At 40.5% G+C, this 20,701-nt stretch overlaps 1 protein-coding gene across 1 annotated transcript in view; it reads left to right on the top strand.

Annotated features, from left to right (window-relative positions):
* SLC1A7 (solute carrier family 1 member 7) overlaps nt 1-20,701 on the top strand; it is a 45,991-nt gene that overhangs the window by 13,580 nt on the left and 11,710 nt on the right. Inside the window, exons 3-7 of the mRNA XM_051624931.1 lie at nt 302-517; nt 11,228-11,270; nt 11,769-11,988; nt 16,168-16,267; nt 16,855-17,088. Coding sequence (XP_051480891.1) covers nt 302-517; nt 11,228-11,270; nt 11,769-11,988; nt 16,168-16,267; nt 16,855-17,088 — 813 coding nt within the window. The remainder of the gene's footprint in view (nt 1-301; nt 518-11,227; nt 11,271-11,768; nt 11,989-16,167; nt 16,268-16,854; nt 17,089-20,701) is intronic.

Genomic DNA, 20,701 nt, shown 5'->3' with positions numbered 1-20,701 from the left:
GAACTGAGCCATCACACATGTAGGTTATGTAAAACTAACCCCCAAACTTCAGGGAACAGTCAGTAGGATTCAGTCTCCATTTGCAAGTTCATTCAAGTAACCAAGATCTCACATGGAAATTGAGAAAGATCCCTTTAGACACAGAGGCTACAGTTTTAGTGTCACTGACAAGCTTCTAAAAATATTGATAGGCAGGCAGTCCTGAGAGATGCAGATAAACTGGAATAATCAGGAAGTTAGGTTTTCAGTTGCATTAGTGTTAAGCAGAAGTTTCTAAATATGTTGTGTTTTCTTTCCACAGCTTAATGTCTGGGCTAGCAGCCCTGGATGCCAAGACTTCCAGTCGATTAGGTATCATAACTGTCACTTACTACCTGTGGACAACATTTGTGGCTGTGGTTGTGGGAATAATTATGGTCTCCATTATCCATCCCGGTGGAGCAGCACAGAAGGAGAGCACCGAAGAGGGTGGAAAGCCCATCATGAGCTCTGCAGATGCACTGCTTGACTTAATCAGGTAACTACATTCATTCTTTCTGCTTTCTGAAGGTAGCATTTTGTACATAAACGCATGAGGAACTGTGGTCTGGGGAGAAGTTCTGAACCTAAGGATGAACATTTTGTCTAAATCAAGAAAAAGAATCAAGAAAATTTCAGATTATTTTCAAGTTATCAGATGTTTATACTGGCTGTTTCCAGCAAAATTTAAATGAATGGCCACCAAATGTATCAGAAGTACTAAGAATAGTGGGGTAGGGTTGGGTTTTTTACCCCCATAGAATCACACATAGCCTATGGAGCTCATCATTAAATCTATTATTAAGGCAAAGACTGTACTAGACTTTTAATTTTTATTGTAAATAAGGGCAGACAGTTGTTATAAGCAAAACCTTAAACATAAGAGCTGAAATTCACATTTTTCAGGAAATAAGTCTGAACAGTGCTGTTACAATTGCTCATATAAACTCTCAGAAGAACAACACGATTAGCAAGACCACTATTGTGATCTTTTTATTCCTTATTTTTATCACACTGTTCTGCTTTGTGACTTTTTCTTGTGTGTTTTACTTTGTTTGGCAGAAAGGAGGGTTGTTCTTTCAGAGCAGCATTAAAGCACTGATGGCATTTTTATAGCCTTGCCTGAATGTCCCTCTTTGTCTCAGCATTTCAGGTGCTAGTGGGATTAGTTTCCTGAGGGAACATATTATGTGCCTCAGGTTTATTTTTCCTCATGGAGAAAGACCAAGTTTTGCCTTTCTTTGGTAGTTTCTCAAGCTGGTGATCTCATACCATACGGGGCAGGGGCAGCTAGGCCCAATGTGTAACTAAACCATGAAGAGTTATCTTTGGAGCTTGACTTAATAAAATTCAAAATGTTGCACAGTTTGTCTTTCAAGACCCCAAATTCCTGACCCTCACATAGCATAAGCACACCGAGTACTATAATCAGAGCTAATGGGATCTTGAATGAGAAGAAACTGCGATGAAAAGCTTCTAAAAATCTTTTGTTTTCTCCTCCAAGTTGCAATTAGCCAGGCCATTTGAAACCCACGTTTTCCTATTGTATCACTGTCTCACTGAGAACGGGCCAAGTTGTATCAGTCATGGAGCAGCAGCTGAGCACAGTCTCTTTTGTAGATTTCCACAAAGCCACCACTGTCACCTGCAATGGGAAGGTGCTCTTTTCATGGCATCTGTATCTCCCCAGAGACTTTGCTGTGATGTATGTGCAGGGGATCTCAAAAGTGTTTGTGATACAATGTTAAGTCACATTATTCTGTTTCTGCTGCATAAAGGACTATTCCTACACCCAGAAGAAAGAACTGAACAAGTTACTGGAGCTTTGAATCCCTTAGTACAACATAGTAGTGTAAGAAGTAAAAGGAAAACTGTGATCTTAATGATTATCTTCATAGTGGACATGTTTGGAAACCCTTCCTGGCATGCCAAGCTGTTTCTAAGGTCTGAGTCCTGGACAAATACAGGCATAATGAGACATATGGTGCAATTTTACATCCAAGCTGCCCTACAGCTGCCTCTGGACGGGGTCTTCCTTGCCATAGGTTCCATCCCCTTCTTCCCACCAGCCCAGTTGCTTTTTGAGATGCGGAGAGTTCACAGAGATGAGTCAGATGAAAAGTACCTGGGGTGTGCAAAATTTAAATTCAGTTCTGTAGTAATGTGTGAATAGAACAACTTCATGTCTGTATGACTGGAACCTGAGATCTGAGGTACAGTCTAGTGTCTTTATCTCTTCCTGGCTGGTCCCTGTATACCACAGGTTTAGTGGTGAGGTTTGGGAACACTTTATTCTGCTGAGCCTCATTGAAGGTAAAACACTATGGCCTGATCTAAACATCTATAAGTATAATCTATAATTCCACTTTCTACAAACATTTACCTGAGTAAATTATACTAGTTTGCATGCATATTTCAGGTGTTCATGTTTTCAACCAGGCATGAGCTTTTAGTCTGCAAAACCTTAAAGTATTCACTGGTTTGAGCAGGTGTCAAAAACGACAGGCCAACGAGCCACTCTCATTACCAAAGCTGAAAAAGAGAGAATAAAGCTCTCTCCTTTTGCTGTGCTAAGCAGCAGTCACAGCTGCAGCCTCTGTGCCCCAAGTGCACAAACTGATGGTTTTTATTCCTCCACTACAGAAATAACCACATTTACTAAATAAATAAATAAGAATAACACAACTGTGGAGAATGGGCTTTCAGCCTAGGCAAACACTATGGGTGAAATCCTGGCTCTGCTGAAGTCAGTTGCAAAACTCCTAAATATCTATGTGGAAGTCTGGATTAAATGTAATGATGTATCTGCTGGTTTGAGCTAGAAAAGCTGATCCTTTAGCTCAATGATAAATCACTTCCATTCACAGCTGGAGACCATCTTTTTTTAGGCCCAGATTGGCTTATCTTCTCAATTCATTAATTTCCTCTCAATTTATCAATTGCATGTGTGCACATAAGTTTACACAGGAAACATCTGGCATTCTGCAAATGAAGAATTCTAGATGTACAAGTGGAGAGATGATATATGGGACATAACTGCGGGCTTTATTTTAAAAGCATGAACCTTGGCACGGGGATACATGTATTTACCCTCACTAATTTCAGACTTGAACCCACTTTGAAATTATGAAATACATTATTATTTCTTGTGATGTTTTATATGACATTGTCAAGTCTGTAATTTTTTGGCAAGGAGGATATTGCTAGAAATTGCATTTCTAGAATTCGTTGGTGAGGATTTTTCTTTTAGAAGTGGTTTTAATCAGAAATCAAAGAATGTGCTGACTTAGCAGTAAATGAAACCAATAACTGCTGCAGAGCCTTATGTAAAAACCTGCAACATTAATCACCCATCACATTATTATTCTGCATCATTTTGCAGATGGTACTTCCCCTGTACATTTGTCTGTCCTGTAAAAAAACCTCAGCAATAAAACCTCTAGTGTATATGACTTGATCAGGACACAACTGAGACTCTGTACTGCAGAATTCTGAAATGGCTCTAAGCCTCACACTGAGCAGGACATACAAAACCTCAACATACTGAATTTTTAGCTTAAAAAATTGTATCCAAAAGTTAACCATTTTTGCCATGCTAAACAGAAGTATATGAAAGACTTCCTCTCTAAAGGAAACCCCAAGAGACTGGGGACATGATCTGTGGATGTGAATCTGTCCCTACTGATGTCCTCCTAGATTCAGTCTGGACAGAGGGTTCACTGAATGCAGCATCATAGAAGGGTTTCAACATTCAATTTGTCTTTCTACCTAGAATCTTTAGTGTTGCTGCAGCCTTAAGTCAGACTTTCAAAAGGACAAAAGGGGACATATTTGCTGGAATAGCATTCAGTTTTAAATATAAGGTTTGTTTAACTCTGCAACATCTATTCACCCAACAAGGAGAGTAGAAAATGCCTATAATTTGGGGATGAACATTTGTCAAACAAGCTGTATGACTCAGGACCACACTGGTTACACTAGCAGTTAATATTTCCAACACATCCTGCTGCTGTGATCAAAATACCTTTTATTTAGAAGGGTAAATCTTGTTGCAACTTAAATCATGCTACTTGCTTTTGTCACCAAGGGAAACAGAATTTGGCTGATGAGAAAGAAACAAACAGGCAAACACCATAAACATGCACATGAGGAAACAAATCCCAGCCAAACTGGGGGTTTAGGCTCCTGTTTTATAGAAGGCTGCTGGATATGCAAACCTGGGCACCAGCAAGTGCAGGGTATACATATATTTTTAGCCTCTCTGAAGTCTAACCAGGCAGCAAGAGATCACAAGCTTATTCACTTCAAAAGCTCCAAATAAATCAAATCAGTGCACACTGTTAGGATCAAATCAGGCCTTAACCCATGACACACAAATTTGTACATTTCTGAAGTTTACTGGAAGGATAAGTCAGAGCATTTTACCACTGGATATTCAGGATTGCATTCAATTTAATAGCAGGTACTGGAAAACTCAATCTGGCTTAACCAAGAGAGGGTTTTTTTAATACTATTAATAGTTAGAAGAGGATTTGAACACTGTAGAGGATTTATGTTTTCGTGGGAATCCTGAGCACTCTTTAAAATATTTTCCTTTTCCTCTTTCAATCTGAGAGCTGTATTCTATTTTATAGAAATTGTGTTTCTTGAAAAGAGGGCAGGAGAAATCCAGTATCTGCTGTAGTTTGGAACAAGTCCAGGCTGTGCAGAACCAGGTATCACATTTTTTAAAGTTTACTTCTCTAGACTGAATTGTATAAACACACAACATTTAAGACTGCATTAAATGATCCGGGGTTTAAACTATGAAAGAGATTTTTTAATAACTTTGCCCTAAATTCATTTATCTTTTGCCAAAAGCCACTGTGTACTATGATAGAAATATTTTTCTGTCCCCTGTCCCCTTTATGGAAAACTACAATTTTTACTCATTTCAGATTGCCAGTTTTCTTTTTGTCTCACAAAACCACCCTGGTGCCAGCACTGTTCTGTACTGTATGTGCAGATGTTTGCTTCTGGTTAATTTTTAAGCAGTTCAAGCTGCACAGAAGCCCAAACCTCATGTATTTACAAAGGACTCTGAAGCCCCTAAATGTGCGGTTCCTATTTGGCACAAAAGGAAACCAACATGGAAAAAGGATAATTCTTTGATGAAAACAATGCTGGGGAGATGGATCACGAAGCAGTTTCTGCTTTCTGGTCAGGAGGCCTTAGTCACAGAAGGGGAGGTGCATGAAGGTCGGGAGTTGAAACTACATTAGGAAAACTTAAACCCTAAAGAGGAATAAATAATCCATCTTCCTGACAATTGGCCTGGACAACTTCCAGTGCAAATGTAGACTTTTTATGAAATAATTTTGCCTTGCTGGAACATAGTGGATATGAGTTGGGACTGTCACACTGCCTTTGATATGATTCAGCCTTTTCAAGATGCCTAAAGGTGTACTTGTGCTTCTACTTTAAGGAATTATTTTCTCAGAAAGCCATAGCCCTGTTGGGCTTGTGTCAGGATATTTTCTTTCAGAAGCAGGGTAAGGAGGTTCATCTCCAGATCCCTTACTGGAACTGAAAGGCCATGAAAGTGTCTCCCTCAGGATAGATAAAAAGTCCATGTTTGGCAAAATGATTCCACCATGTAAGTTCTGCTCTGATCTGCAAAAAGGCAAGCAAGACAAAATGACTGACAACAGATTAATGTTGTGGGGTTTTTTGCATTTTATTAGTATCTTTTACCACCATAATGAGGATTTAAATGCCTCATTAATTCTGCAAAAGCCTTCTTTTGTCCTTTTAGCAGGAGGCAGTAAGATTGATACTGAGAAATGGGATGAGACAGTGGCAGTGACTACTGATGTGCAAGATGCATCCTCCAGAGGGCCCTGAGATAGGCAATTTCTTCAGTTTTGCAGAATTAATTTTTGCCCTTGATTTCAGGAGTCCAAACCCTGTTGGAGCCCACAGACACCAGCAGGAAGGTTTTCCAGATCTATACCTATATGATAAAGGACAGGATTGGTGGCTCATGTGGTACAGTGAAGTAGTCAGGAGGCTACACAGCTGATGATGAAACCATGCAGGGGACAGCAAAAGCAAACAAACATTTTAAATTAAGATAATGTCACTGAGAAGGGTCTCAGCCTATAGTAAAGGAACCACAGTGCTGTTCATTCCTGTGCACAGCTGTAAAACCTGGAAACTTCTTAGTTGTCATGTTGAGCTACTCGGACTCCATTTTTAGTCCTCTGTACCCTTGCTGTATAGAATGACAGGGTAAGATCTCAGACACTGAAGCATTAGAATAGTGTCAAATATGTAGTCTTAAAATAATGTTCTTGCAAGCTCAGCTATGTTAGTTCAAATTTGAGAGCAGAGTGACCACAGCTGTTTTATGCCCAGTGCAAATATAGGCCAATAAAACATTATGAGGACGCAGATGTAGCAAAAACCCAGACTGGTGGCTTTAATTCCACAGCATGGGAGACTATAGCCAAAGACTGTCTGGTGTGGCCTGGATTAGGTACTGATAACATCAAAGTCTGAGAGCAAAACCAGATTGCTGCTGCAGAGCACAGAATGCCCCAGAAGGAATGGGTGTTCTGAGTCAAGGAAACAACATCTGCCATACCTGTGGCTGCTCTTAGGCTACAGCAGCTGGCCTAATTTCTCTTCTAAGAGATCTGCAAAAGCTGAATGCTTGGAGTTAACAGATGCTGTAGTCAGGGCTTAGAATGAGTATTTCAGATACTCAGAAGTACAGCTGCAATCAGAATTTTGCCTATTATTCCTAATAGAATTTATCCAGCAGCCATCAAATTTGCTATCCTGATAGCTGTAGGCTCATGTTCTGTGGCTCACTGCATGAGCAATAAAACAGTTTAACCGTGCTGATGTTTGTATCACTGCTGTAGTTCTCATGGTCAGCAACCTTCTGAAACCTTCTGAAGAGAGCAAGAGGGCTCTCACATCCTGAGGGCAGTGCCAGGGCATGGACTGAGCTGAAAAATGGCTTCCTAACACAATTCAGCTTCCTAAAGCAGTGGAATGCTAAGGCAGCAAGAATGAGAGAATAGTGTTAATTGGTAGGTTAATTGCTGGAAGACAAAGGAGAAAGAAGGAGGACCTCCCACTTTTGGCAGTGGTAAGATGCAATTGAATCCTAGGTGTAATGGGAAGCTGCACCCTCAGAGTTGTTCCTTAGACCAGGTACTGTCAATACTTGATACAAATCTTCAGGATTTTCTTCAAATTCCATGACTATCAAACTGCAGAACACATTGCCTTAGTCACACATACACATTTCTAACTCAATACATCCTGATGTCTGAATCCTCTTATCCTATACAGAATCAGGGAAGGACTCCAAAATTTGCTAGCAGAATTAACTAGCCTGTGCATCGCAGCAGGATGTAGTCAAAGAAGGTGTTTAGTAGGTCATGGTGTGTGTGTGTGCTGCCATCACAGCAAATGCAGGCCAGGCCAGATGTGCAAGAGGTGGCTCAACAGCTCAGAGGCTGTAGAAGGTTCCCTCAGCTGATACCGAAGTTCGAAGCACACTCACTTTTTTAGCCTGTGTTGAATGCTCCTGCTCTGTCTGGCAGAATTCCTGAAGCAGAAGATGCTCTGGGAAATGTTTTTCCTCAGGGTACACTGTATTTAGCTCTTAATTTTTTATGTAACTAGAAACCATATGTCTCAGTTTCTGTTTTACAATCATATCCTTGTCTTACACTTAAATTTATCTGTTCCACACCAGTCTCACTCAATGTGATTCACTGTATTTAATTCCCTATTATTATGTGAAATTATTCTTGCTAGGAGTGCTGACTTGTGCCAGTGAGGTTGGAGAAAATGTTACTTGTACTAGAGAAATGAATTCCAGATCACTTTAAGTTTCCCAAATTATAATTTTGTGTCCTGTATCTTATAAGCAATCTGAAAGTCATGCTGGAAATTTAGAAGTCTTTTATCTGCTTAGCTCTCATTTGAATAAACACAACAGCATTTATAGCTGGTGACAGCAGTGAGTAGCTAGCTCAGCTTGAATTATTACTTCCTAAGTACTAACAGTGTCTTTAATTCAATATATGTCAGTGACAAACACAGCACCTGTTCTGAGGAGAGAGACAGGCTCACTTGATGACCCTGGTAACAGATCCATGTGGGTAGATCTTCATATTGCCCTGAAGCTAGTAGAGATCTGCAGAGGCCAGTCTGGTTGCAGGCTGGATGCTTCCAGATAGGTGTGCAGCACAGGGAGAGATCAACAGGCTGCAACACCCTGCCATTAGTTTTGTAACATGTTTGGGCAAATGCAAGTGTCTGGATTTTTGTGCTAGACTGAAGCTCACACCCCATATTGCATCCTTCAAAACCCAGGTTTGGTGGGACAGAGACCCCCAGGAGAGCTGCCCCGAGGCAGTGGTGAGGATCCTGCCAGCCCTCCTCCTCCCGGTTCCATGGTAAAAAGGCAAATACCCCACAACCAGTATTACTTCAGCCTCTTGGTCTGAAACATTCCCAGGAGATTCCTGTCAAACATCCAGCTCATGGCTGGAAATATCAACATGCAGCAAAACATGCCCCTAAAGTGAGAATTTCTCAAGTGTTTCTGAAGAGACCTGACTGAACCAACACACACTCCAGGTCATCCTCCAGTTCTAGGTGACAGTTTGGTACTTTCTTCTCATTATTTCTTCATTTGAATTCTCATCCACAAATTGCTCTCTTGAATGTTTTTAATTATCAAAACAAAATTTTGGCTAATACTGGATTTTTTCAATCCAAGTAAACCAGCTTAAAATAAAAAATAATCCGAAGCTCTGGCAAACACATTCAGGTCATCCTTTCACTAGATAAATTGTGTAACTTTGGTAAAGCTAGTCTCAAAGACTGGATGACAGTGCATAATATATTAAAAAATATTGGTAGAATTCCAGTATCTAGTATTAAGTGGGTAGTTGTAATTCCTGCAGGATAAAGAATAATAAAGAAACACAATGCTTTAATCCTCCACAAATTTGTCTAACATTTAATCTAGCTACTAACCATATGATATTTCCTTTCTCAAGCAGTCTTAATTTGTTACTAATTCTACTAATTAGGACTATAAAACTAAGGCAGAAGGTGAAGAACATCAGCAATTGAATTCATATTTCTTTGTAAAGCCACAGATCATACATGACATTCATATTCAGAGCTGTGCAGGAACCCTCAGTGTGGATCTCTGCTTTCAGAATAATTCGCCTTTACACAGCAGGTCAGAGCACAATTGTCACACTTAACGCTGTGCTCTCCTGGAGCACCTTGCCTCCCATCACCTCAAATCACAAAACAAAGACAATTTAATACTAATGAAGCTTTTAACAACCTAGAAGCACAATTCCCAGATGAAGCATTACAAGGCAGTAACAATTTTTTCTCACCAGTGCTTCCCCCTCCTATAACCATCCTCTCCATCTTCCCAGGTCCAGCTCCATCCAGCTGTTCTTCAGTTAGTCCTGTGTCAGCCAAGCCCCTGGGGCTCAGGCAGAAGGTTGTGTCTGGATCTGATAGGACAGCAATGCACAGCTGCCTATTGTCTGTGTCTTGCTTTGGCTACAGGTTTGACATCTGAACCAGACAATCGTCAGCTTTATGGATAGTTTGCAGAGATAACCCAAGGCTTTGTGCTGTTACTACTGGGGTGACAGCTCTGCTGATGGCAGCACAGGACTCAGCTGTGCAGCACCCCTTAGAATGGTGTGCTCAGAGTTGCTCATCACTAACCTTGTCACTGCACAGTGTCTTATGTGTCTTAAGCTAAATCACTCCAATTAAATGAAAGAGTGAACAAAGGAACTGCAATATATTAACTAAACCTTACTACCTTCTTATAACTTCCTTATGTGGAAAGATGGACCAGGTGACCTTTAAAGGTACCTTGCAGACCCAAACCATGTAATGATTCTATATGGCCCAAGCTGCTGTCCTCTGCTATCACATACTGGAGTGCACAACCCTCTTAAGCAGGGCTGTGAAGCAGAGTTGGTAAAATGGAAGGAGGTGTTGCAGTGTACGGTGTAAGAATTATTTTTCTTTTTCTTTGGAAACAAGAGTGGGCTTTTCACATGTATAGGTGTTGGCCTGTCTTAGGGATTGAGCTGAGCATTGAATAAGAAGTCTTTTGGATAGAGAACTCAGGAGTTTCTCCTTGCCTAAATTTATGTCTGTGAAAGCATATCATTGGGTCACAGGCTGTCAGTGCTTTTTGCCCACAGGTTTAGAACTTTGGGCTGAAAATTAAGCAGTTCTGAAAATGATCCTATTAGAGTAATCACATAAATCTTGATTTCCAAATGCTACACTGAAATAAATTACTTTTTTGCCCAACTATACTATGATTACTCTTTGAAGCCTGTAGAGGGTGTGCTCTCCATTTCAAATTAGGATTGAATGTCTTTCTGCAAAGTAGTAATCTAGCTCAAACAGAAGTTATAAATTAGCAGAGAGTGAGAAAACATGACAAGAAGAGTCCCTTTTGGAATGAAAAATCTATTGGTCTCACTGCAGACCATGGCTGTTGTCTTTGTAACTCAGTTGTGAGCAAAGATGAAGCTGTAGACCTCACTCTAGATTCTTGTTCTGAAGCCTTAGGAACCATATTAAAATAAAATTTAGCAGAGATTGTGCAGCTCTAATCTCAATTCTTTTAATGAGGAATGAGATCCTCCTTTTGAAAATAAAATTGTTCTTGACCAAATCACCATAAAGTCTTACAGTTTTAGTGATGAAAGAGTATCAGGAGGTGTAACAGCTTTTGAGTCATCTCATAGGAGTACTTAGAAATCCCAAAGTAGATTACAGCACCCAAGAGTCTCAGGAGTACATCCCTGAACACTGACTTTGTCTTGAAGAGCTCATTATCTAAGTAAGGAAGACAAAATATGGAATAAGGGAAGAATTTCTCCCCAGTTAGCAGATGGGAGAGGGAATGGTAGCAATTACATTGCCTCAGTTATGACATTGAGACTGTGGCAGCACCAGAAACTGAAACTAGAGCTCCTGGTATTTAGAAGCAAGTCCCAAAACTTTAATTCTAAGTAGCTGTCTGTTTGTTGACTCTTGTTCAGTCAGGTACAGCTGTATGGCATGAGTGGGAAGACCCAAGACACAGAAAGCAGAAGTTGTTTTCAGTTCCATAGAAATTATTCTTTTATTTGTTCATTTTTAGGAACATGTTTCCAGCCAATCTTGTCGAGGCCACATTCAAGCAGGTAAGTGACTATATTCCTTTTACCACTGATGAAAGAAATGAGCCAGCATCACATAAAACATGTATCTTTGTAAAACAGAATCCAGATACAGACACTGCATTTTACTCCAGGTACTGATGAAGGTGACTTCAGCAGTCACCTACATTCACCTAGGGGAATATTTCATGGGAACCTTATCTCTGGTGAGACAGAAAGAAGGGCACTCAGAACCTCCAGGGAGTCATTGCTGCTAATGTCTTATAGGAAAGTAGCTCTATCAGGAGAAAATGTGTTTGCTGCACAAGGGTCTGAATATAGGAAGTTCTGGTTTTGTTAAGCTTTTCTAAAACTTCCACTGTTTTTACAGATGTTAGCAGCACAGGGACAGGAGCTGTCGTTCTTCTTTTCATGCTTGTCCCTTTAATAAGCAGCCTGTTGAAACACAGCCCTTAGGAGGTCTCATAAAGCTATTAATTCCTGCTGAGATACTATAATAAAAACTACTTTGTTTTCTTTCAGTATCGCACCAAGAGCATTCCCATCATTAAATCCAACAAAGCATCATCTGACAGCACAACTCGTCGCATTATAATATACGGAGTCCAGGATGAGAATGGATCCAATGTCCAGAATTTTGCCTTGGATATCACTCCCCCTCCTGAAGTGATTTACAAGTCAGAACCAGGCACTAGTGATGGCATGAATGTGCTAGGGATTGTGATATTCTCTGCCACAATGGGTAGGTTTGAGACATGTTTGGTTTGTAATGATCTGAGCATCCATTTAAGAGAAAAATGAAGGCTTTGTGCTGTTTGGTTTCTCTATTCACCTTTTTTAACCACTTATTTCTAAACTTTGTGGGGAAAAAAAAGACTTGTACAGAACACTTCTCCCAACCTTTCAAAGATAAATCTTCAAAATCCTTTATGACTTTTGATCCATGCAGTACTGTTTTCTGTGCATGTACTTACATTCTCTTTGTCTGTTTTTTTTCTGGATTATTTTGAACTTTTCTTTATTAACCATTTTTCCCTGACTATAAGAAACACTAATACAGTGTGCTCAGAGGAGGTAGGAATTACTATACCTGCTCAGACCCTGCCAATCATAGAATCCTAGAATGTCTTGGGTTGGAAGGGACCTCTAAAGGTCATCTAATCCAATCCCCCTACAATAAGCAGGGACATCTCACACTAGAACAGACTGCTCAGAGCCCCATCAAGCCTGACCTTGAATGTCTCCAGGGGTGGGCCCCCACCACCTCTCTAGGCAGCCTGTTCCAGTGATCCACTACGCTCATATTAAAGAACTTTTTCCTAATGTCCAACCTAAATCTACCCTTCTCTAGCTTGAAACCATTGCCCCTTGTCCTATTCTTAAATGCCCTAGTCTTCCCCAGTCTTCTTACAGGCTACTTTCAGGTATTGGAAGGTCACTGTAAGGTCCCCCCAGAGCTTTTTTCTTCTTCAGGCTGAACAACCCCAACTCCCTCAGTCTGTCCTCAGAAGAGAGCTGCTCCAGCTCTCTAGCCATTTTCATTGACCTCCTTTGGACACGCTCCAAGTGGGTCCTCATCTTTCTTGCGTTGGGGGCTCCAGGGCTGGACAGAGCACTCCAGGTAAGATCCCACCAGGGCAGAGTAGAGGGGCAGAATCTCTTGATCTGCTGGCCACACTTCTTTTGATGTAGCCCAGGATGTGCTTGCCCTTCTGAGCTGTAATTGCACATTGGTGGCTCATGTCCAGCTTTTGATCCACTAGTATCCCCAGGTTTTTTTCCACAGGGCTGCTCTCCAGCATGTCTTCCCCCAGCCTGTATTCATATCTCTGGTTGCCCCAGCTCAAGTGCAGGACTCTGCACTTGGCCTTGTTGAACCTCGTGAAGTTCACCTGGGCCCTCTTCTCCAGCTTGTCCAGGTCCCTCTGGATGGCATCCCATCCCTTGGCATATCGACTGCACCAGCCAGCTTGGTGTCATCAGCAAACTTGCTGAGGGTGCTCCCAATGCCACTATCAATATCATTAATGAAGATACTAAACAACACTGGTCCCAGTATGGACCCCTGAGGGACACCACTTGTCAGTGTTTTCCATCTGGACATGGAGCCATTGACCACTACCCTCTGGATGCAACCATGCAGCCAATTTCTTATCCACTGAACAGTCCACCCATCAAACCCATATCTCTTCAACCTGGAAAAAAAGATGTTGTGGGGGACTGTGTCAGAGGCCTTGCTGAAGTGCAGATAGATGACATCCATAGGTCTTCCCTTGTCCACTGATGCAGTCACTCCACTGTAGAAAGCCACTAGGTTGATCAGGCAGGATTTGCCCCTAGTAAAGCCACGCTGGCTGTCCTGAATCACCTCCCTGTCCTCCGTGTGCCTTAGCATATCTTCTAGGAGGATCTGTTCCATGATCTTCCCAGGCACAGAGGTGAGGCTGACAGGTTGGTAGTTCCCAGGATCCTCCTTTCTACCCTTTTTAAAAATGGGCATAATGTTTCCTTTCTTCCAGTCACCAGGGGCATCACCTGGCTGCCATGACTTTCCAAGTATCAGGGAAAGTGGCTTGGCAACTACATCAGCCAATTCCTTCAGGACTCTGGGGGACTCATCAGGTCCCATGGACCCGTGCATGTTCAGGTTCTTCAGATGGTCACAAACCTTGTCTTCACTTACGGTGGGAGGGACTTTGTCTCCCTGGTGTCCATCGTGTCGGCCATCAATCACTGGACATGACTGAATTAATGAAGTGTGCTAATTAGGATCAAGGGAAATTTTATACTTCTGAGCACGGAAGATAATTCATTGCTTTCCCAGAACTGAATGCATTATTTTTATCATGCCCCTAAAGTCTTGCTGGCCTGGGGCTCAAGAGATGGAAGCTGGGAGCTGGTTTCTTCCTGGCTGATGTACAGAAAATGTACTCCAGCACTGCCATGTACAATGTAGCTCCAGCTGCTGCCTCAGCTGTGGCTGTATCAGCCAAGAATAAACCTGTGACACTTAAACCCTCAAAATGTGTCTTTTCCTGATGATTATTTCAGACTGCTGTTTTGAACACAGGAAGCAGCCAAGCATTATCACAGTCTTCAACCTTCTGCACCCCTCCAAAAAAAATAGAAGCAATGAAACAGACTTGTGGCTTGACTGTGTATAAAAGAAGAGCATCCTACTAACGTTTGTATTTACTGGAAAAAAAAAAAAAAAAAGGAGACTTGCCTTGATGCTTTGTTACAGTTTTGCTCACTTTGGCTGAATCTTATTTGCAGGAAGGTCTTTTTACACCACTTTGGCATAGAAAAACAGCATTATGGTAGATATGAGTTCTTACTGCAACTTCTTTAAAGGCTTTCCACAGCATCAGAATAGCACAAAGGGACAAGAGCTTAGGCTTGAGCTAAATGTCTTTTCCTTTTCCTGAAGTGGAAGCTGAATTGCTTGGTAATCTCAGTCCAGAAATAAATCCTCTGTATGAATGAGAGGACTTCTTTTCCAGTCATGCATTAAAATGGGCAACATTTGACAGGCAGAGTGTGAGGTCAAGACACACGAAAAGCCTTGTTGCTGGGCTCACCTGTGACTAACTGTATTACCTCTTCTCACACAGCATGCTGGAATTTCTGTTAGAGATTACCACAAGTAGCTGAGTGTTGAGACATCTGATATTTTTTATTCTTGAAGGAGCATGCATTATTTATTATCTACAAGGAAAATTAAATGGAACTTGGTAAACCAGGGCTGCAGACAGAAGGTGTCAGTCCTGCCTGCTCCCCTGTCTGTCCTCACCAATAGCCACATGCTTAGGTAGGACAGTGTTTTAAAGAGCAATTTTCAGTTGCTCCTGAAAAATGAAAAAGAAGGCATTTCTTCTTTTTGGTGTTATGCAGAATTAGAAGCCAAGACTTGTATAAACCTGCCACTGACCAGGCTAGAAGAGCTGAACTATATTTAATGTCCTATTACCAAAGATGAGCAACATGCTTAATGAAAGAGTGTTGTTTTCCAACCTAAAAATTATGGGTTATATGCATATTAACAAGTTTGCAAGCTTGCATATTGAATGCACTGGTACTGTGAAATCCCTGGATAAGACAGCTGAGAATCCCTCTCCCTGCCTTAGGAGGGTATTGCCCTGGAAGTGGTGCCACCTGAGACATGGCTCACAAGCACAGATGTGGGCTCTGAGGATTAGAGGCTGAGGTCTCTGCATATACAGAGCAAGTGTCAGCACACACCCCACTCAGAGCCCCCTGCTTCCTCATGAGACTGCCTTCAAAGGCAGTCTCACTTGGTGCAGCTAGCTTTTGAAGTGCTTGCTTGAGCAATTAACTCAATCACTTCTAATCCCTTCAGGGATTGATGTCAGAACATTAATACAATAAGAAAATTATGTCTATTTATATGCATTATTGGAAACTAACACTGTCTGGGGAATGTATGGTTAGATGACACATCCTATAGATGTATTCTTTTCCCTTCTGGGCACTGAGTGCACATAAATGGGCTTTCTTTGCTGGTTAGTCTGGGTCCCTCAGAGCAGGTAAATCCACCTCAGGGCTCTATGAAAGACAGTTAAGGCAACAGGGTTGCTGCTATGGGGGGTAAATCTACAGCACAGAAGTCTGTACTGCCATGGGGAAACTTCCAGGGAACTGCAAATGAAAAACCCCGAGCTAGGGGACAGTGCCCTGTACGGAGCCAAATCACAAGGCTGTGGCCTGGCTGCCCCACACTCAACTGTGTTTGTGTGTGTGAGGCGAGATTTTCAGATACCACATCTGTTTATACAGCACGAAGATCTATATTCTTCCAGTTGTCTCCCACATAGTTAGCTTTGAACTAAGCAGAGAGGAAAAGCACTGAGCTTTGCATGAAGGCACCTGAGAAACTGAACCTGAATGCTTTTGTTTGCAGGTATAATGTTGGGAAGAATGGGGAACAGTGGTGTTCCTTTGGTCAGCTTTTGCCAGTGTTTAAATGAATCTGTCATGAAGATAGTGGCAGTTGCTGTTTGGTAAGTAACTGTTTCAGTGAGAAAAATAAGAAAATTTCAACAGAAGAGGATGTATAGAAATGTCATCAACTTATTTCCAGGGAAATAAACAAGGGTGAAAAATTCTTAGCTTTATGGGCCTCAACATTTGAAGGAAGATAAATACACACACATCCTGTCCTGGGCTTGTGCTGTCATTTTGACAGAGGCATCCTAGAGATTACTCCCAAATAATGAAATGTGGTGTAGCTGAGTGGGTGTTATGTGCACTAGGGGCACTGCCAATCCTTGGGCAAGCCAACAGGGGTTACAGTACATCCAGCCCACACTAGGAAGGGGGATGATGAGATGCTAAAACTGGTATTTCCATTCCTTACATCACTGCTCCACTAGAAATACCAGCTGAGAACTACCCCACATAAAAGACTGTTTTAACCCTGTGCTTTAGGCACACGCCTCAAGTGTAAGAAAGAGGAGTTTCATCTGATAAACAACAGAACCTGTCTGTACCACTTCAAGGCAGGCTGCTCTTACTGCACTGCTACTGGCAGTACAAGGCTTTCCCAGCTAGCTCTCTCCTAATGATGCCTGTCTTTCTTTTTACTCAGGTATTTTCCATTTGGAATTGTGTTCCTAATTGCTGGTAAAATCTTAGAAATGGATGACCCTTCAGCTATTGGGAAGAAACTGGGTTTCTATGCCATTACAGTGGTTTGTGGCCTGGTAGTGCATGGGCTTTTTATTCTGCCAATGATGTACTTCTTCATCACCAAGAAGAATCCCATCGTCTTCATCAGAGGAATTCTTCAAGCCTTGCTCATTGCTCTGGCCACATCCTCCAGGTATTACAGAGTTTCTAGAAGGACAAAGGCACCAAAATACTTGCTAGATCCTTACTCCAGTTTGCTCTTGGGAACAACACACTGTAGCTGTACTGGAGCAGATATATTTGTTTCTGAACAATGCCCTGTGTCAAATTCAGTGGTATATTTGTAACAGATGTGTCTCAACATTTGGAAGGTATGCATGGGAGCCATTTGATGGCAATGTTTGTCAGATTGTTTTAAAAACTATTGGATAAAAATTGTTTTTCTTAGAGGACTATAATGGATATAAGGGTATTTTTCCATAAAAACAAATATTGTGCTTCTACAAAGTTAATATATATATATAAAGGACACACAGTTTGTCCAGACTTCATTTTTGGTGTTAGTGGAGAACCTCCTAGTTCAGTCATATGGAAACGTTTTACCCTTTCTACTCATCTTAGTCTTTGTTTCTTGGTACATTAAGTAAAGGCTGTGGTTGCAAGCTATTGTCCAGGACTGGGAAAGTATTTAGCTGTTCTGCTCAAGGAATAATATTTTTTGCATCCTTTTTAGGGAGGATGTACAATGAGTTTTAACCATAGCTGAACAAAGGTACAGTGAAAATGGAAAACAGCTTGTGAACTGAAAATTACTCCCAATGTGGATAAATTGGTGGGTGAGAAGTGATTGAAAGTGGCTGGAATTGATTTGCATGAAGGGGAAACAGGAATGACAACTTAGTAACACTTCCATGTAGCTGATATCATCAAAACTCTTTAATGGCATCTATGGCTGGAGGCTCTTTACTATGAAGTAACAAGAGAGGCTCTACCTGCCATATTCTATGCAGTAATAAAAGCCACAGTACAGGTGGAAAATGGCTATTAAATAGGTCTCTTTAGCACATATTACACATTTATTATTTCTGCTGCCAGCTGTAAGGAAAGAAGGCTAAAGAAAGGAAAATCCACCTTTCTTTTATATCATTTTTGCTTTTGGATGTTTAAAGTTTTTATTGTTCTTTGACAGAGATACTGAAAAATACTAAATTCTTATCCAGATTGTGAAACTATGACAACTAGTGACAAACAGCTACTTTTATCTGCCTTATTTAGACTTCAAGTTAGTAATTAGTACAAAATCAATGATGAATTGGGAACATCTATTTATAAAGAAACCTAATGAAAAATTAGCAGGCTTTATTAACTCCAAAATATTTCTTCTTATTAACAATAATGACTGAGGTGTAGTTCATGCAGTTATACTTAAACACTGATTCCTTCTTCCATCATCTAATAATTTCTATAATAAATTGAGCTCTGATGACTAATATATCCTTTCAGGCAATAGTATTGTTGCAGCTTCTTATCCCTTGTGCTTCTAATCTTACTTTTCTCCATAATTCCCAAGTTCCTTGAGGAAAAATTCGCATAATCTCTCCTTCAATAGAGTGACCCACTTAGAAATAAAGTGTATTTGTAACTACTGTGATTACAGAAGGAAAAGGCAGGAACTACATATAGATAAAAAGTTCTGGGAAAGCAGCCAAACGAAGACTGATATAAATAACTTCTTTTTAATAGTCTAATAAGGGTCATTATGTAACCAGTGCATATGGCTTTGCATAGGGGATCATCACTGATAAATAATGATGTGAGGTTTGCAGAAATCTGGACCCCTTTGCAAATTATTCAAGTAAATAAATACATGGAGAAGTAACGTGTCACTTCCCTGAACTCAGATTAGTTGATGTCAGTAATTTTTGCTACAATCTGCTTCAAAACTTTGTTACAAAACAGAACTTTGCACTGCAGTAATTACTATCAATGTGGAAAGAGAAATAATCTCTGTTTTACTGAAGGAACAATGAAAAAGAGAAAAATGAAGTTGTATGAGATCTGTACAAGACTTGGGAAAAGATACTAAAACTTTTATCCCAGCCCACTGGCCTGATTAGGCTCGTTATAGTTCTAGCAAGGTCTGAGAAGGTAATTTGGAGCAGGAAAGTCAAATGTCTGTTTCTCTCATAAATATATGTACAGTAGTTAGGGCAGGAATAAACAGAGCAGAAGGAACGTACAGGAGTTAAAAGAAAGGAGAAGAGGTATTTGAGTACAGTTGGAAGGTACTGGCTTTCCACCATGTTTCATTTTACAAAATGTTTTCATATCTAACATATATAACACATACAATTCTTCCAAAATTACCTGTAAAGAGCAACGTACTGTGAAATACAAAATCAAGAAAAATTATGTGCTAGGTGGTGTTTTAAACTCTAATTAGGCTTAAATAATTAAGGCTAGTTGTTTTATTATTATTATTAGAACATAAAAAGTCTGCAGCTTCATATGTTGTCACATCTACAGATTCAACTAAGATGCTAATTTTGCACTCAAATATATTAGTGTTGGAAAAGGCTCGTGAGGTTCACATTTGACATACTTGACTATCTGCCCTACTCTTCTAAGAATTCTGTTTCTGAAGAACTCTGTTGCTGACAGCTCAGGTTTTTTAATCTGTGACATTCCATTAATTTTCTTTTTCCAGAAAAATATATTTTTTCTTAAAAATCTAAACTGTATTTTTCTCTTTTTAGGAAAAAAAAGCCTAGAAAATTTTGTCCCTCATTTTACCTTTACCATCTGTAGAAGAGTTTGTTCTTTTCTCTTCTTTTCTCTTATAACCAACAAAAATGGTCAACTTTTTCACCTGTACAATCCCTTTATCAAGGGAGGTTTAATCAAGACCTAAAAGATCAGCACATACTCCACTATTTTCAAAACCAAGTTACTTTTCTTATTTTTTTCCTTATTTTGCATCAGCATTGAATTTTGATTTTATAATCAATTTACTAGCCCTTCACTGGTCTGGAACTTCTAGGGCTTTGAGTTTGTTTCTTCATTGGATCTCATCTCCTTACTCTGTCTCTAGCTCTGGGAGTATCAAGCCACTTTACAATAAAGGACTCTCTTTGCAGTACATAATTTATTCAGGTCCAGGTTACTTGTGGTATATTTTGAGGTTAGAAATTTTCCAATGCCAATATCATCAATCATAGTAATACAACAAAAAATTCAGACATGATATGTAGTAACCAAAATACATAACCTGATCTACAAAGGTATGGAGAGGATTTGATTCACCTGTTTTACATGACTGCCTAAGTTATATTACTACTTGGAGAAAGTCCAACAATGGCTGGTCTGAGAATTCTAAGATCAGGTTTTTATTTTCCTCAATTACTTGTAGAAGCACAAGGAAAGAACATGCATGCTTTCTAGCAAATGTGAGCTAGCTCTTTTTAAAGCCATGCATGTCACAGTGATTGTCATTGCAAAGCTTAACTTTTGGCTGATTTCAACTGTGTAGGATGTCTATGGTTCATCTAGGAACTCAGCTCCTCATGAGGAGAGTAGGGCTCCAATGAAAGAGCCCCAAAAGCCAGCATGGTAAGGAAAGCCAGGCAGACACCAGACATAGCTATGAAGCAAATCTCCCAGCCTACAGAACTGTTGAGAGAAGTGTCTCTCTGCTGAGTCTGTCCAAGGTAAACCAGTCCTTACTCAAGGTTTTCCTCAGCCCCATTTCCTCACACCAAGCTGGTGTGAGAGTGCTCATTGACTATGGGGAATACACAGAAATTGAG

The sequence above is a fragment of the Apus apus genome, chromosome 7 (assembly GCF_020740795.1).
Source record: "Apus apus isolate bApuApu2 chromosome 7, bApuApu2.pri.cur, whole genome shotgun sequence".
NCBI classification, from domain to species: domain Eukaryota; kingdom Metazoa; phylum Chordata; class Aves; order Apodiformes; family Apodidae; genus Apus; species Apus apus.
Note: the sequence above shows the minus strand (reverse complement) of the source record. Positions and strands in the feature narration are given on the sequence as shown.